Source organism: Urocampus carinirostris, chromosome 2 (genome assembly GCF_059441175.1).
Source record: "Urocampus carinirostris isolate Australia breed hairy pipefish chromosome 2, RoL_Ucar_1.0, whole genome shotgun sequence".
Lineage (NCBI taxonomy): Eukaryota > Metazoa > Chordata > Actinopteri > Syngnathiformes > Syngnathidae > Urocampus > Urocampus carinirostris.
In genome coordinates this window covers 62,560,027-62,578,768 of record NC_142350.1, presented here as the reverse complement: position 1 = coordinate 62,578,768, position 18,742 = coordinate 62,560,027, and the positions used below count along the sequence as shown (strand labels likewise).

Below are 18,742 nucleotides of genomic sequence, written 5' to 3'. Positions count from 1 at the left end.
AGTCTTTTATAATATTTTTCTCTTTAGAGTCTTCATCACATGTTTAATGTGGAGTGACATGTCTAATCCCGTTGCATACAATATCCATGACAATAAAGACAGTTCATTTCAATATACTTGTTTATTGATCTCATGAGAAACAAAAACAGTCCACAAGAATTATTTACACGTATCTACATTTGCATTAAAATTCCTAGGATTTCAATGAAATTGATGAAGGACAACTTCATTATAACAAAAGAAACCTTTATTGGAATGAAAAATGAAATGAAATGAAATGAAATGATCTGCATTTATATAGCGCTTTTTAAGTCAATGACCTCCCAAAGCGCTTTACAATGTGCTCCACATTTCCCAATAGCGGCCTTGCAGCCATGTAAGGCGCTAACCTGCTTATTGGGGGTATTAGGGGTTCAGTGTATTACCCAAGGACACTTCGACAAGTAACATCGACGAGCCGGGATTCGAACTGGGATCCCTTTGATCCCAAGACGAGCGCTCTACCTCCTGAGCTACTGCCGCCCCAAAATCCTTCATTTCACCTCCTTTTTCACAAGTTGAGCGTAAAGAGAGTTTTTTTCCATCAGCTGGGAGTGGCGGCCCTCAGCCTCTACCATGCCATTATTTAAAACGATGATGTGGTCTGCCTTTTCTACGACGCTCATTTTGGTGGAGATCAGCAGCACAGAACAATTCTGCAGCTGGTGGCTCAGCAAAGCCTGGTGAACCTGTGGAGCACATTGGTCACAATGTATTTTGCGCATGAGGGGGAAAAATGCATTTATAGCCTGTATATAAAGGGGCTTACCTTGTGTTCGTTTTCAGTGTCCAAGTCACTGGTGGCGTTGTCTAGGACCAAGATTGTAGGCTTTCGAATTAAAGCCCGGGCGATAGCGATGCGTTGCTTCTGACCGCCAGATAGCTGCCCCCCTTTTTCGCCCGCATCTTTGAAACAGAGCTGCAACTATTAACACTATCACTGGCAGCAACTCGGGAAAATAGTCGGTAGCAAGATTGGCAACAATCTGGGAATTTTCAAGATATAAAAAGTTCCATATAACTTTAACTTTGAGAAGGAGAAGTTAAAAGTAAATGTATGAAAAATGTATTTTCGCAAAGTTCCTTAGCCTTATTTTCACTGACATTAAGATAGATAGCTAGATAGACACTTTATTCATCCCCGTAGGGAAATTTACATTTCCAGCAGTATCCTTATGTTAAAAGATAAAGAGATGTAGAATAAAAAGCATTTAAATAATGCTCCAAAGAATAGACATTGTAATAAAAATAAAGCAAAATATGCAAACGTGAGGTTAGGGTCTAATGTGGGCTTTTACTCCCCCGGGTGGAGTTAAAGAGCCTTAATGGCACGAGGGAGAAATTATCTCCTCAGTCTGTCCGTGGAGCAGGACAGCAACAGTCTGTCACTGAAGTCCACCACCATCATTTCAACTACAACTTTAAAGAAATGTTTCACAATTTACAGTGAAATACGATGAGGTCCGTGTCTGGTGAGAATCAGATTGACAAATAAATGAACCTACCTGTTATTTATCACTTGAAATTTACAATATATAAACTCTAGCATAGAAAAAAAATACAACTTTTACGGTCTTTCCTTAACATATCAATAAAGTCTTACTAGTTGGAAATTTGTGTTGCTGCTAAATTTTCCTGCAGTTTTCATTGCACTATAGTTATGATGCTCTATTTTTCATTGCACGTACTACTTATTGCAACTCAGGCCGCTCTCCAAGCACTACCATTAAAAATTGTCTATTTTTTCTTTTAAGTCTTGTTTCAGTGTTTATCATGGAGTACTATGTGTAATCTCGTTGGAAACAATGTTCAGTACGTTTTCATCAATGACAATATATATAATTCAATTCTATGCACTGATCTTTTTGAGTAAGAGCATCAATAGATAGGCAATCCTCCATGTGCACGCAAATAGAAAAAAAAAACTTACTGAATGGTAGGCTTGCTAATAATATTACTAATTCTATTGTTCAGGGCTGAGGCATGCGCCAAATCAAAATAATTGGTCTCACTATCACCCCCTGCCATGAGGCAAGAGAATTGCGTGCCTCACTCTGTATCTGCCGACAAAGAGTACAGTAATACATTACATACTAACTGTTGTGATCATATTCATGTAACAATATGAAGAATGAGAATTTTGTGAAGTTAAATGGGAAAGAACTTTAACACTTAATAAATATAACAGTTTAATAGATTATCCATATTATATTTCAATGACAGGTGAGGCTGTGCCTAACTTGCCTTACCTGACTGTACGTCACTAAAAGTTTGGCAGTTTAGAGTCGCTACCTGTATCGTAGCCCTTGGATAGCCCGATGATAAAATCGTGGGCGCTAGCTAGCCGGGCAGCTTGGTACATGTCCTCGTCGCTCGCGTCCGGGCAGCCGTACTTAATGTTCTCCCGCACCGAGCGGGCAAACAGGGAACAATCCTGGCTTACCACCGAGATCTGAAAGAAGTGGCGAGAAGGCACAAATTTCAAGTATTGTTGTTTCAAAAGAGTACCAAACTTTTTGGGACATGCAAAAAAAAAAAATAACCATCTACTACACTACTAAAGTCCACAAAGTAAAATACTTATTGTACTCTATTGGAAACAAAATATTTTTGTTCAAATCAAACGTTTGCTTTATTGTGATTTCGAAATCTTCATTCGGTTTGGAAATTTTGGAATTTCGGTTTGTTTGGCAATTTGCATACATCAGAAGCCTGCATCGAATAACTTCGTGCTTCCAGACTTTCCCGAGCATTATAAGGTCGTGCATTTGCATATCATTTTCCAAAGTAGGCGCGAAGAGAACACAAGAAAAATGGAGAAGTGGTTAGGAATCAAGCCAAAACCTTAGCTTCAGAAGAAAGATTCAAAAGAAGCTAGCAAAATTGATGACGCTTCAGAACGTAAACGTACATTAAAAGCATTGTGGAAAGAGGAGTTCACGTGGCTTGTAGCAGACGACGCAATGCAAACATTGCATGAATGAAGATGAGAAATACAGGTACATACTGATGGCAGATGGAAAACATGCAATGAATGTTATAACTAGATTTATAATAAACTTAATTTTAAAGTGTTGTTAGGTTACATATTCTGATTATCAATCCTTAATACTTTGCAACAATGGTTTGTTTTGCGATGAGTCATCTTATTGTGTTTTAAGATGTGAAAATGGGGCAGGCAACTTTATGGCTGGGCAGGCAACTTTTCAGAGTTGTCTGCCCTGGTGTCCGGTAACTTTTTCTCACGAGTTTCAGACACTGTTTTTATGTAATACATCTGGAGAACTACTAAAAATTTGAAAAATGATCTGCTTTTTTCACTGTTATATTTGAATTTAAAATTAATTTGACTTTACATTAATTTCATTATTATACATAGTGGGCCACATAAAAAAAAAACATGTACGTTACACCTCAAATTGTGACACTCACCTTCTGTTGAAGATATGCATCCTTATAACTGTCCAGCGGCTCTCCGTCCAGCAGAATTTGTCCGCTTTGGGGCTGATAAAACCGTTCCAGTAGCCTGACACAGGTGGTCTTCCCAGCTCTGTTGAGACCCACCAGTGCAGTGATCTGCCCGGGTTTTATTTCCAGGGACACACCCTAATATGGAGAAAGGCCACATTACATTCTCTGCAGACTTAATTTTAAGTACCGTAATTTATAGACTATAAAGCACACCCCAAATCCTCAATTTGGCCCGAAATTTGAAAGTGCGCCTCACAACCAGGTGCGTGTTATATAACACAGAATAGGCCGGACAAGATTGGAAATGGATGCATTAATGATAGGTTTGCATTACCATGGTGGAAATGTATACATTTAGATATTCATTACCATACAAGGCTTACAGTATTACCATATTTGAGCAATGATTGTCCCATGACTGATGGAATCGATAAACATCGCCGACTTTGTTTTGCAAAACATTGTAAGCAACAGGTTGTGGCGGTGAGAGTGCCGGCACTTTAACATTAAGCCACTAGTGGCACAATAGCATATGACAAGGCCTTAGACCACAGGTGTCAAAGAGGCGGCCCGCGGGCCAGATCAGGCCCGCTAATGGAGTGAATCCGGCCCGCGAGACAACACTCAGAGATGCGCAAGAGAAAAACAAGCTGCAGGCTGAAATATGTCAACTTGACGTCGCCAAAGCCAGGTGCCTCTCACAAAGACACTGTACTTGTATTTCTCTCTCTCTCTCTCTCTCTCTTTTTCCACCCCTTTTCTCCCACTCTCTCTTTCACTCTCTGTGTAACTCTTTTTCTCTTCCTTTGTTCCTCTTTGTCTCCTCTCTCTGTGTCTTTTTAACTTCTTTTGCTCCAACTTCCTTTTTTCATTTTCTCTCTTTTCTCATTTCATACCCTTTGCACTTTCTTTTTTCTTTTCACTCCTTCTGTCTTTCTATTTATCTTTGGATTTTTTTCTTCTGCTCCCTTTCTTTTCCCCCTCTCTCACCATTTTTTAATATTTTGTTTCTCACGCTCTCTCCCTCTCTCTCTTTCCCACCCTTTCTCATTTTCCCTCCCTCTTTCTCTTATTTCTTTATCTCTCTTCTTCTTTCTCTTTAATCTACTAGTCCGGCCCCCGACAGAATGTTTGTTCCATTGTGTGGCCCCCGAGTTAAAATGAGTTTGACACCCCTGCCTTAGACCTTATCTAATTATCCGATTTTATACTCACGACTTTTTACTCACAGTGGAAGTAGACCTGTTTTGCCTAGTGCACTCTAAAAGGTTAAAGTGTCCCCACTTCTTCAGCAACGAATGTTAGAGAATGGAGAACACCGAAAGTCTTTCAACAAAATATTACACAAGCTCTTTGACGTATATACATAAATATATATAAAACTGCAACGTCATTGACGCACAAGTAAGGAAGTGAAGTAACTTTAACATATCAGAATGCACTATGCAAATCAGTGTTCTGGCACCATGACAAAATGGTGCGATAATGGGATAAGCTTTGTATGTCATCTGAACCACTGGTGGCTTATTGGTAATATGCTGGTGCTCTCACTGCCACAACTCGGGTTTTATTCCCATTTTTCACAATTTTTAGCAACTTAAGTAAGTGGTACATGTTAATGCATTGCATTAATAAGTATCCATGCACACAGAAGTTCTTGCTGTGGTCTCGATTTCATGCGCCATATACTGTAGTCTGGTGTGCCTTGTGTGTGAAAAATATACAACAAATATCTTGGGGGGGTGCGCTTTATGATCCGGTCTGCCTTATTGTGCAGAAAATAAGAAATGTTGATCCACACCTTGAGGACCACACAATCGCAATCACTGTTGGTGGAATAGGCAAACGTAATGTTTTCAAACCGAACATGTCCCTTCAGGTATTTGGGCGCCAAGGTTCCATCCGGAGGTATTTTAGGTTTCCGATCCAAATACTCAAAGATCTTTTCCGATCCTCCCACGGCCTTCTTCACCTCGGGGTATGAATTCATCAAAGCCTGATGAAAGAGTATAAACATTATAAGCAATTCATAATTTATACGTGATATGAAAAGGTGGCTCACATCCACAACAGAAGCAAATTGAAGTTCGTAGAGGATGAAGGAGACAAGCTCTCCGCTGCTGACTTTCCCTTGGGTCACCAGAATCCCTCCGTAGTACAGGACGCAAACTTTCATGACTAAAATTGTCATCTGAGAAGACAATATAAATTTAAAAAATATAAGCAGGGGAGTACAAATTGCAGCCCGGAGGCCATTTGCAGCATCTCTCGTTACTAAAGAAATGTAAAAGTTGTCAGGGACTCTAAGAGTCAGTAACGCCACTACTAATATATAATAATACAGCTACATATTGTTTTTTACACATGGATACAACTAATTTATTTCTAATTAGGTGTAATTCTGATCTGTGAATAATATTTTATTATCTTAAGATTGTTTTTTCCAAAACGATGATCTTAGTGAATTTGTCTTTTGTTAAACACTTCTATTTTATAGCTAATGAGTGACCTATATTTCCTGTTGACAATATCTGTGTATTATTTGTTATTGCAACATCCGTTGCAGCCTGGTCATCCTGGAAGGGGGGCTACCTCATGTGCGGTCCCTTCTCAAGGTTTCTTCATTTTCCTCATGTTGAGGTTTTTGAGTTTTTCCTTGCTCTTGTTTTAGATCAGGGGATAGTGTCACAATAATCTGTGGTCTTTGCAGCCCTTTTAGACACATTGTGATTAAGGGCTATACAAATAAATATGACTTGACTTGACTTTTGAAAATCAACCTTAAGAAATTAAAGTTTGAATGAAATTTGAAGCCACCTAAGCTTGGCAAAATCTGTGTATTTTTCTTTAATATCCTTTAAGATGATTACAATCAATGGACAAGTAATACAGTAGTGAGTTTTCCCCTGGAAAATAACAAATGATAAAGTCACAGATCTTAGAACTGTTTTTAATCTTTATAAAAGGGACTTCATGTAAATTTAGAGATTGGACTAAGACATGTTAGGTGGCTTCATTCATTCTTATGATAGTTTACAATATTTAAGATGTTGTATACAGTTATTCATCGTTTTTCACAGGGGTTGCATTCCAAAAATGTCTAAGGACAGTCAAAACACGCAAGTAAAATTGTTTATTCAATTATTTGTGACTCAAACACAAATGCAATTTACAGGCTCAAGTATTTGTTTAACAAATAAAAGCACTGTACTAGATGAAAGTTTTTTTTTCTTTTTACAAATAACTTCTGTACTGTCAATTTTAAAAATAATCTTGATAAGTAAACTGCAACACAGAGAGGGATAACTGTATTGCAATATTGTGTAAATTAGGTATGGAGTGTAATAATATTAAAACAAACTTTTCTTTGTTCCGCTCCTTTTTATGCAGCCACTGATTACATTTTTGACGGTTTGTTATGTAGTTTTGAAACATTGATGTAGATTTAATTTCCCCTTATGTTCCGGTCCAGAGCCCTTCCCAGGAGCCAAGAAGAGATCCACAGGTTCGAGAGCATTCTCCATTCGGGCCCGGTGCTTTGGAATGCTCTGCCCTCTGAGATTCAATCGGCAACCTCAGTGGAACTTTTTAAATCTAGGCTTAAAACTCATTCCATAGCTTATGAACGACCTATTGTTCCTGTTGACGATATCTGTGTATTATCATTTAATTGCAACAATAGTTGCACCTTGGTCTTCCTGGAAGGGGGATTACCTCATGTGGTCCCTTCGTTTCTTCATTTTCCTCATGTTGAGGTTTTTGAGGTTTTCCTTGCCCTCATGTAGATTTTAGAGGGGATGTTGTCATAATAGTCTTTAGTTTGTAATAGTATGTGTGACATGTCTTGACTAAATCTTGAGTGAAGTGCACGATTCTCACGCTATTTGCTGAAGTAATGGAGGCATACGCCATCGACTCCAACTTGTTAATGGCGTACAATTCCTCCATGCAGCTTTTGTAGCGTTCCGTCTCACCGTCCTCATTCGCGAAACTCTTCACCGTCTCTATGCAGGAGAAAGTTTCTGACGCCACCTGGTCGGCTTTGGCCAAACACTTTTGAACCTTTGCTGATATTTTCTATAAATATGTTGAAAGACAAGCAAAAATCGGGTAGGTTAGCTTTAATGAATAAAATTGCGTGTCTTTGAGACTTTAAAGAAAGTGTTTTTGGATATTACACTTTTTAGGTGGGGTTGTCATCATCATTAGTTACCTCATAGTAGTGCGAGGTGAGCTTTGGTACGACCCAGACGATGGGCAGTCCAATGGTCGTCAGCATTGACATTTTCCAGGACTGCTTGAGCATGAAGAGGAACAAAAAAAGCGCTCTAGCCGTGTACCACACGAATACGTCCAGCCAATCGTTGAGTGCCTTGCTCATTTTGTTGATGTCAGTGGTGATCCGCGACACCAACTCACCTGCAACGGCACAAGATCACCTTCACTTACAAGTTGGATTTTCCCAGGACTGTCTGGTGATTTGAATAAAGCTATGATAAGGATATTCAAAGGTCGCAATGTGATAAATATGTATGAACTGATTAAGTGATAATATATTCATAACATTCTGGTTAGGTTGGCAATTTTCAAACACTCATACAATGCCAAAACTGGTAATGTTATTAGTGAATTGAAGCTGAATTTATTATATAATTCATTGACAACCATTTTTAACATTGTGTAACCATCAGGAAAGCTTTTCGATTAGATATTCTCAAAATCTTCTCATTTTCATTAAATATTTTTTTAAACTGTCTTTAACAATAGAAGTCCGCTTATCCTTTTCGCCCAAAAAATATTGCTGACATCAGAAACCAACATAACAGCTAACAATTTATTACATTTTATTTCTGGGGGTAAAATTTTGATATTGGTCAGCCCACACATGCAGAGGTTATTTTCACAAGTATTTTATGTTTGATCTGTTTTGCATGAGATCGAACCTCCTGTGTAGAGTTTGCAAGTTCTCCCCGTGCTTGCGTGGGTTTCCTCCGGGCACTTTGGTTTCCTCCCACATTCCAAAAACATGCATGTTAGGTTAATTGGCCAGTCCAAATTGTCCCTGGGTGTGAATGAGCGAGAGACTTGTCTGTCTCTGTGTGCCCTGCGACTGGCTGGCAACCAGTTCAGGGTGTCCCCTGCCCACTGCCCGCAGATAGCTGGGATGGGTTCCAGCACCTCCGCGACCCCTACTGAGGATAAGCAGTGCATATAATGGATGGATGGATGGGTGATCTGTTTTGGAACTTGACGAACGTATTGGCCATTTTCTCATCACATTGACCAAACCAGGAAGTAAATTATGATCAATTACAGTTTTCCCTGTAGCAAATTGAACTAATTTTCAGTTTTAGTATACAAAAATTTTAATCTAAAATATTTACATTTTTCCGATTCACAAACTTGACAAGTAAATAATAAGTAAGGCACTTAAACGTCAAATAATTGTTTTTTTTTTTGCACCTCTAATAGTTATTTAAGAAAGACAAACTGGAGGAAAATCATAATACATTATTCTTATTGTACCGAATGGGCTTGACCATAACACATCAATGTCATGTTTATGTCCTAATTTTGAGAGAAAATATTATGGTCTGCTCATAATGTTGTTTGGCTAAAGCGAGCAAAAATAAATGTGTTTTAGAGCAGCTGTTTATTTTTTTTCAATAGCATAACTGAACGATGGAAGCGATAACCTCCAAATTAGCCCCAAAATTTGCTGGTAACATTTTTTTCAGCAATAAATAAACCCCGGTAGAGTGATAGATATGTGCAAATGGCCACACAAGTGCAGTTCATTTTAGGTGGGAGAGACAAAAAAAAAAGCTACCATGCCCGACAAAAGTGCGCTCTGCAGGTCCCCGCTCGCAGTAATATGCGATCGGGGATAATGGATCATGTCAGCACCACACTCACACACTTCAGCTGCCCGAACCGACAAAAAGAAAATCTGCTCTGTGCATCCAGAACACAGGCAACAATGCTTGAATGTTTGTTTACTATTTCTTATTTTTAAACTAATATTTTTTAACTTGTCATGCACTGAAGCCGTGAAGAACGAGGTGCGAAGTAAAAAGGGATTACATTATATAATATATTGAATATTGGGACAAAAATATTATTGAGTTCAATGGTTTGTAATAACCTGTGCCAGTTTTGTCAAAGAAGGCGATCTCCTGCTTGAGTACAGCCTGGAACACTTCTCCCTGTACTGCCCTGTAAAAGTGACTCATGGTCATGTTGAATAGCAGGTCCGCTAGGAACTCCAACACTGCACTAAATCAAAAAAGGTACATATCATTAAATGTACTCACGCTGCACAGAAACAAATCAAAACTCTTACCTGACAACTGTCACGACTCCAATGACTGTGATGGCTTCAGTGAAAGCATCTGGCGACCCCTGGTTCTGAATCCACTCGGTCACGTGACCCATGTACAGAGGCACTGTCATCTCGCCTAAGAACCGAAACACATTTCTTTTTAGAAAACAGTACAGTATAATAAACTGGACAGCATTTTAAGAGGGAGAAGCTTGTGTTGAGAAAACGTAAATAAGAGTGAAATTGAATGAAAGCACTTACAAAAGGAAGAGAGCGTCACTAAAAGCAATATGGCTGCTATTGAACCAAAGTGAGGCCGCATAAATCCAATTAGTCTCTTCAAAGGTGAGGCGCTGTCCTTTTTGGGCTCTGTTTTGCTGCTACTTGGGCTCCACACAGATGATAACGTGCCAGACAAAGACAGCAGCAAAGACTGGAGATACTGAGTCCAGTATAGCCACGAAACCATCGTCACCAGGTAACCTTGAAACACCTGGACAATATTGTCAAGATGTGAGCACATTCAGATCCCAAATTTCAAAGAAACTTGTGGAAAAGGCGCTAAATACAAAGAATTGATTCTACACAGAACCATTAACAATACGATAAAGTTGTGGTTGTTACGGTTGCCATATTTGGGCCTCCATCTGTCTATATTGAGCTCAGCGCCCTCACGCTTCCTTTGTCAGCCCGTCAACAAACTTCTGCCACGCAAGACGTGGGTTTCGACTCGGTCCTGTCCCTGTTGGTATTTCCAGTCCGGTATTGTTCCCGTTTATTTTGTCCTGTATAATATCGGTTTTCAGTTTAGTTTCCGTCTATTTTTGTCCAGTTTATTATTTTCTCCAGTTTTCATTCCCATTTAGTTTCTCCTGTTTATTTTCGATATCCTGATTCATTATCTATCCTGTCTGTCCCGTCCTGTCCGGTATCGACCCCATCTGTCCGATATCAACTCGGGCAATTGGAATCGATCTCGTCGGTCTCTGGCTTCCTGTCTTTCCACGCCAGACCGCTGCCTAGCGTGCAAGATTCCCCATTTGCCGTAAAATAAAAAGCTTGTGTGAGAACGAAACGCGTTTGGGTCCTGATCCGGTTCTGTATCATGACAGTGGTTCTCAAATGGGACTGCGTGATATTTCAAAATGAAAGTAAAAAGGGGCATTTGATTAAAATTACGAGAATCATTAATATCATTAATAACTGGTTATTAAATAATAACATCAATTTAGGGAGATCTTACACAAAAACTCATTCTTAAAACAGCTGATTTAAAAAATAATAGCAATGGTAACAATAGCCCTCACATTTGGTTAGTTTGTCCAAAAATTGTGTTGTTTAATAAAAACAACATTACTATTTTTAAAAAAAAGACAGTTTTGGTTTAAGCCCAAAATATTGCAGTTTGTAAAAGAAGTTCAAATTTTGGGTCATTTTATCTTGATATTAAAATTTAGTTTTATTTTGTTTTGTTCTTTTTAAACAAGGGTCACCAAGTTATAATAAGATCTCACCAGTAATATGTGATTAATATTTTCTAGGGGGATTCATTTCTAAATGGCAATCATGGCAATTTTCAGTGTCTAAAGACGCACAATGAAGTCTTCCAAATTTGTTTTTTGTCACGGCCAGAACGGAAGAAGGACCCAGATGCGTAACAATAATCACAAGTTGATTGAGATATAGTGGAAAGGCAGAGCCCGCGATCCGGTGCTCGCTGGATGCGGGAAGCAAGCCGCTCACAGAGTCGTAACGTGTTCCGAATGCGGAAGTGGATCTTCCAGAGCAGGAGATTGTAGCGTAGTAGACGGAAAACAGGTCGTTAGCCAGGACGGGAGATCAGAATGTGGTCGGGGTCAAAAACAGGTCGTTAGCCGGGACGTGAGATCAAAACGTGGTTGCGGTCAAAAAACGGGTCGTAGCAGGACACAAATCGGGAAATCGGGAATGGACGGGTGGAAAACGGGTGAAAAACGGGACCGATGGGAGTCAGAGTCAAAAATGATTGCCTTGTGAAAACAGAGGTTCGCTGACGGACTGACCAAGGGTGAGTGAGAGCGCTGAGCTTAAATAGGAGGGGGAACCAATCAGGTAACCAGCAGCATCTGGCACCAAACGAACGGGCACAGGTGAGTGCCATGAGTAATCAAGAAATTTTTTAAATTAGCCTTTACCTTAGATATGTTTATCAATCAGTGCCATTAAACAAAGCAGCTATTTTAGTTGTCGACTGCGTCTATTTTTACTTTACTTCTAATAACTACAACCTGGTAGGTAAGCACATTCGCCTAACACGCGAAAGAACCCCGGTTCGAGACCGGGTGGAAACCTTATTTGGCCTGGAGAGGAATGGGCACCACCAGGCTATACTTTCCCAAAACACACCACAGGAAATGGTGCCCTACAACCATAGTGATAAAGGGATCCAACCAACTAGGTTTAACACAATAGTATTAACATAAGATAATAATTCAGAAATTGAAATAAATTATTTTCAGTTTATGGGCTTCCTAGACAAAAAAAAACATTCAAGTATTGATAATTATTTTTGAGCAATTAATTAAGAGTAGAAACACATGTATGTATTTGTCAATTTATTTTATAGGAAATACAACAAACTAAATTCCAATTTATATATTTTATAAGGCGATTGTAAAAAAGTGTGCAGTTTTCTTTAGCTAGCTATCTGGCACCTTTTTAGCTTTGTAGCTAGCTTACTCACTATCTTTTAGCTATTTAGATAACTATCTAGCTAGCCTTTTACATATTATTTTATGCTATTTCGCTTACATTTTACCGTTTTGCTAGTTATGAAGCTAAATTTTGGCCTCCTTTCTATCTCGCTATCTAGCTTTGTTTTTTTAGCTTTCTATCTGCCTATTTTGTCAAGATCCAGAACAGGAGGAGGACCCAGATGCGTAACGTTTCTCACACAAGCTTTATTTTACGGGAAATGGGGCAGTCATGCATGTTAACACAAATGCGATATATTCGGCGATCACTGGGCGGAAGAAGAAAGGCAGAAGTCTGGCGTGGAGCAACAGGAAGCCAGAGACCGACGAGATAGATACCAGTTACACGAGCAGGAGTACGATATCACACAGGACGAGATAGACGGGGACGATACCCGATCCTGAAAATTTTAGCAAGGTAACAGACAGGGCAAGACAGACGGGATCGATACCAGACACTGGAGACCGATAACAAGCAGGACGAGATAGACGGGAACGATACCAGACAGGATACATAAGCAGGAAACCAGACAGAGTCAACACACATCTTGCGGGTGCAGAGGTTCGTTGACAGACTGACAAAGGGTGAGTGAGAGCACTGAGCTTAAACAGGAGGGAAGTCAATCAGTCAATGAGCCGCAGCTGGCGCCAAACGGACGAGGCCACTTGGGCGCCATGATCAACCGTGACATATTTGGACGGGGGTTTTTTTTGGTGTATTTTTTTTATAGCTAGCCATCTAGCTCATTTTTAGCTATTTTGTAAACCATCGAGATTAATTGCTTTTTTAGAAATGTATATCAAATTGGGTGCCCTTTGTGCAAATAACTAACAAAAAATAGCTTTTAGCATGAAAAAGGTTGGGGACCCCAGTGTTATATTATACAGCTTTTTGTTTGTTTGTATAAGGGATCGAAACAAAAAAACACATAAACAAACAATAAATTGAAAATAACAGAGTAACAAAATTATAATAACATTATATATTTTAGAAATGAATACCAAAAAAGCAGCTCCTCACGCTAATGCCTAACAAAAAAGTACCTCTCAGATTCAAAAACTAGAATTGTATTTTACAAAACTAACTGGGTCGAAATGTTGTCAAAATGTTTTTTTCTTGTGCTATTTTATTTAATAACAAATTAGATTGGATATGGAATCAAAAACACATTTTATGTTATATACACACAAAAAAAAAAGCCAGAAATTTAGATTAAAATAATGCAAGCAGTAGATTGATCTAATGTTTACCCAATTTAGGCCAAGTTGCCATGTGATTTAGAGTGCAGGAAAGGAACCCCCCCCCCTCCAAATTTCTTAATTACTGTAATAGTTTGTTAGTTGGTTTGATGGTTGGGTGGTTGGTTTCCTTAAGCACTAGGGTCAAAGGGGCACCATTTCTTGTGGTGTGTTTTGGGCAAGTACAGCCTGTTGCCGCCCATCCTTCTCCAGGCAAACATGTTTCCTCCCGAACCTAATTACCGTAAATTCCGGACTATAAGCCGCTACTTTTTTCCAAAATGTTCAACCCTGCGGCTTATTCAGTGATGCGGCCAATTTATGTACTTTTTCTAACAGCCACCAGCGGTGCTCGAGTACAAAAGGTAAGATTTAGACCGGTGGAATATATGCGAGTGTGTTGCTAGCGTGTTTTTTGAATAAAGGAGCGTAGGACGATGTGGTTATCCTCCTAAAATGAGGTGGGAGCGGCTTATAATCAGGTGCGCTCTATAGTCCGGAATTTACGGTAATAGCTAATTTCATTGATGATGTACTTGTTTATTATCACTAACCACAAATTGTTTATACTGGTTAAGAGTACTTGGATAAAAGTACCAAAAACTTAAGCTTTGATCCTGCTGTGTGTAGATATCTCACCCGTTCCCAGCAGTGCCACGCCCACACCTTGTCCTCTGCAGGCCATCCGAGAATGTGGAGAAGAGTCACGTATGTCGGGAGGTGAAAGCACAGGACCAGTATCGTCTGCAGGCCGCCGAAGCTTCTTGCCCACGAAGGAACACCGGCAGGGAGCAAGAGCAGGAGAAAGAGGAGGAAAGCCCTGGTTAACTCACCTCCCCATAAGGCGATGAGAGGCGAGCATGGGAAGAAGAGGACGAATTGTGGCGAAAGCTGCAGGGAGCGCAGGACACTTAGGATGCACGAGTCCGATATTGCAAAGAGCAATGGGAACAGCAAGGAGCTCACTTCCAACATGTCTGCACAAAGAAGTGAATCCTCCAAAATTAAATGTATTATCATTTTGTTGTTTATGTGCATGATGTTGAAGGCCTTTGGTATGTATTGTTTTGACAATTAATTAGATTAAACTTTGAATGAAATAAAATATTTTGGTTTTTAAATTATCGACTGGCTGGCGTGGGTGTCCCCTGACCACTGCCGGAAGTTAGCTGGGATGGGCTCCAGAACCCCCGCAACCCCAGTGAGGATAAGGGGTGCAGATAATGGATGGGTGGATTTATATATTGGTGTAATCAGTTAAATATTTGTCATCGTCATGGAAATTAAAATGTATATATACAATTGTATTTATGTAACATGATGACTGGTATTAATATTGAAAACAGAATACCAAAAAAAAACGTATAGTACAATGAACCTTCACTAAAACGCATGATATCACTAGTTGTCTGATTTGCTTTCTCTTCATTGCTTTCTGCATTTTGATTGGCTGAAAAAAAACTCTCCTCTCATTATTATTTGTCATTAAAATAGTTTTTGGAAGAAAAAAAGGTTCATGCTATACTTTTATTTGTTAAACAAATGCTTGAACCTGTAGGAACGGTGTATTATTTGATTTCAATGTATGATATAATCAATTCTATACTAATTGTAAAATAAAGTTTACTACTTCATAGATTTTTCCTATCACGTTTTTTTGTAATGTAGTCACAGCAATAAATGAGGGTTCACTCTTCTATAAGTGAGTAAAGGTATTTGAGAATATTGAGAAAATTATGTCTATATCAACTAACAAATGCAAAAAAACACTTTTTAAGCACAAGAGGGAAATCAGGTTGAAAAGAAAATGCTTATATTTTAATCATTCAGATACAAGTTTTAAACATTTCAAGAATATAATGTTTGCATATATTGATTAGACATTAAATTAGTTGACACTTTGGGTAAAATCAAAATATTTGGATTATTGTGAGAGATTTACAAGATATAAACTCTCTGTTGGCAGAATTACTCAGATAAAAACACTCATTTAGGTTTTAACCTCCCTCGCCAATGGAGCGGGCACGGCCGAGCACCCATCTTCCCAGAATCCCCGACCGTACCGACTACATCCGGTCAGGAGGCTTGGTTTATTGACTTGACACATAAACAGGAAATGAAGTTACACATGAAATAAAATTGAGAAACGTATGTACAAAGAAAATGGAATTAGACCGATCTTTGAAACGTGACCATGTGTATGTGTGTGGTAATGGTTTTTATTTTCCTAAATATAAAAACAGGTTACCGTATTTTCCGCACTATAGGGCGCACCGGGTTATAGGGCGCACCCCCAAAAAATAGTTTTTGGTTCTATATCTTCCATACATAAGGCGCACCGGATTATAAGGCGCTACAATGGGAACGTCAACAAAATAGTCAGATAGTTCAGTCAAACGTATTACCCCCTTAACATTCCAAAAGCTTGCAAAGAAGCAAATACGTGTCGTAGACACGTGCGGATGCGGTGTCCGTACGATGTCACTCAAATGCATCGTTCCAAATATCATTCGGAAGGTTAAAGTCTTGAGATTCAAGAAATGCCAAACATTCCTTAGTTTCTATTTTCTTTTTCGCTCGCAACTTTACTGTGCATATGACAATAAACACTTGGAATTGAGTTTGATTTAAAAAAAGACCCATCACACAAACATCGAGATCACTCTGAAACAAGATACTGGGAAAATATATAGCCGGAGTAGCTCACCAAAGTCGTTGCGTTCAATAATAATGTGCAACCATGGTCCTCTTATATCCGTGAGTGTAGTAAATCCAGGAGAGTAAAATATTTACAAATACAGAATGGTAAAACATGTTTCCTCTATGCCGTAGACAACCAAACATGCTATTCACATTCATCTTTTTCGGCCAATTGCAGGCTTTGTTTTGCCCCTTTTGCCTATGCGAGCCTGTAAATGATAAAAGGGATCCGCCCCCTTTACCTACAAATAACTTTAGCCAATAGTGATCGATTCAAATGATGATTGACACATTGGCTGGGAAATGAAACGCCAGCATATGTATCCCAGCATACACCGCGGACCACATCGCCTACGAGGAAAAATCTAGTCGGCGGCTGCTTGCCTTTGTTGCGAGACCTTGCGACTTAATATTGATCCATATATAAGGCACATGGTCAGTTTTTGAAAAAAATAAAGGCTTTTAGGTGCGCCTTATAGTGCGGAAAATACGGTAATTTCATAGCATGGAAGTCTGAGAAATACACATCCAAAAACAGTCAACTTTACAATTATGAAATTATCATCAGGTGTTTTTGTATTTTATTTATGCATTAATTAGAAGTTTTGTTATCATCAAATATATTACGATACACACATTATCAACGACAATATATTTATAATCTTTGAAAAACTTGTACTATTAGCATTAGTGGAAAATACAAAAAAACAAACATACCTTTATTGTTATTTTTTTATTTTTATGGTTATAAAGCTATTTTTAGTTAATTTTACTATAATACCTACATATTACTGCACACAATATGAGCCGTTCGCTACACATACATGTGCTTTTAGTAGTTTCATTGCACTCAAAGGTTTTTGAGGGGAAAAAAAATGAACAACTGTCAAAGTTAAAGAACAGTATCCCGAATCTTGAACGAAGTTTATGGAGAAATACAAAATGTGTGGAAATTAAAAGGTGCCGTTGAGTAGAACCTTTGTTATCTATCGGGATCAAATTCCATTGTCGATCTTTTTAGTTTCACTTTCACATTCAACGCCAGCACCAGAGATTTTGACCCAAATAATAAAAAGTTACATGGTTGAATTGTGTATGTTATTGTCGTTGCTATTAGTGAAAATATGAATACTTGTGTTATTAGTCATACTCGACCGCATTCCACGCGTACTTACTGTAAGTCAAACGTCAACGACGCTGCGGTTTTCCGTGAGCAACTTCGACCATATAAATTTAATAAAAAACTAAATATATTACGTTAGAAATACATACATTATTAATAATTATTGAAAGATTGTACTTTAAATTGAATAATTGAAAGAGAAAGTACTTGTTGCCTGAGACGCAAATCGTGTTACTTGACGTAGACGCGGAAGTAGCCGCTTTCTACGGCATGCTTATTTGGACAAACTGCAAAGTTTTTAAAAGTTATAGATAAGGTATCAAATTACGCAATAAAATAAAAAAATGTATTATAGTACGAAAAAATGTAGATGTGCTTGCTAAAGACCTTCTAAAAAGATACAAGGCAACCTTGTTTAAGCTTTAACGTTACATAATAATAACAGGTTACTACCAGTTTGAAATTTATTTTTTATTGATTGATTGATTGATGGTCATTTTAAATTTTCCTTCTGATTATAAAACACAAGGTTATGATGAATTCAAGACCAACTTCTTTGACTCATTGCACTCATCTGTGCCCGCTCGTTTGGCGCCAGCTGCTGCTGGTTGTCTGATTGATTCCCCTCCCATTGATACCCAGTACTCTGGTCACTCCTTGTCAGTCCGTCAGCGAACCTCGGCATGCGCGGGGCAAGCACTTTGACTCTGGCTTCCGTCTGTTCCTGTCTTCATCCGTTTCCCACTCGTCTATTCCCAATTTCCCGTTTGTCTCCAGCTATTGACCCGTTTTTGACCACTGACCACATTCTGATCTCGCGCTCCGGCTATCGACCCGTTTTTGCCCCTGACCACGCTCTTGCGTCCCGGCAAATCATTTCCGCATTCCGATCACGCTCCGACCCGGTGAGCTGCTCGCTCCTCCTGTCCAGCAATCACCGGATCGTTTCCTCGCACCTGACTTCCTCGATATCTCAATAAACTTTTGTGTGAAACGTTACGCGATTGGGTCTACCATCTGTTCCGATTGTGACCCATACACAACAGTTTGGATTTGTTTGTGACACCGTCCCTTTGACAATCAAAACCTTTTTTCACAAAATCAGATCTTTATAAC

The 18,742-nt window shown here is 39.0% G+C and overlaps 1 protein-coding gene across 2 annotated transcripts; it reads right to left on the bottom strand.

Annotated features, from left to right (window-relative positions):
* Positions 1 to 102: 102 nt before the first annotated feature.
* Positions 103 to 17,881, bottom strand: tap1 (transporter 1, ATP-binding cassette, sub-family B (MDR/TAP)). 2 transcript variants are annotated; one of them, XM_088327472.1, is made up of 13 exons: positions 17,834 to 17,881; positions 14,443 to 14,780; positions 10,094 to 10,325; positions 9,854 to 9,968; positions 9,656 to 9,786; positions 7,724 to 7,929; positions 7,390 to 7,587; positions 5,573 to 5,701; positions 5,312 to 5,506; positions 3,472 to 3,645; positions 2,332 to 2,491; positions 809 to 945; positions 103 to 728 (listed from the first exon to the last, which is right to left on the bottom strand). In XM_088327472.1, the coding sequence occupies exons 2-13, from the start codon at positions 14,776 to 14,778 to the stop codon at positions 534 to 536; spliced, it is 2,208 nt and encodes a 735-aa protein (XP_088183598.1). In that variant the 5' UTR covers positions 14,779 to 14,780; positions 17,834 to 17,881; the 3' UTR covers positions 103 to 533. The 2 variants fall into 2 exon arrangements, with proteins under 2 accessions (XP_088183598.1, XP_088183596.1); XM_088327470.1 differs by having other exon boundaries at positions 17,679 to 17,871.
* Positions 17,882 to 18,742: the final 861 nt, after the last annotated feature.

Bases quoted from the DNA above. Each gene is read 5' to 3' on its own strand.
- tap1 (XM_088327472.1), bottom strand. From the start codon at position 14,778: ATGTTGGAAGTGAGCTCCTTGCTGTTCCCATTGCTCTTTGCAATATCG. The intron at 5,507-5,572 runs GTGAGCCACCTT...CTCTTTCATCAG, and splicing joins AATTTGCTTCTGTTGTGGAT to GCTTTGATGAATTCATACCC. The intron at 946-2,331 runs GTAGCGACTCTA...TCTGTTTCAAAG, and splicing joins ATCCAAGGGCTACGATACAG to ATGCGGGCGAAAAAGGGGGG.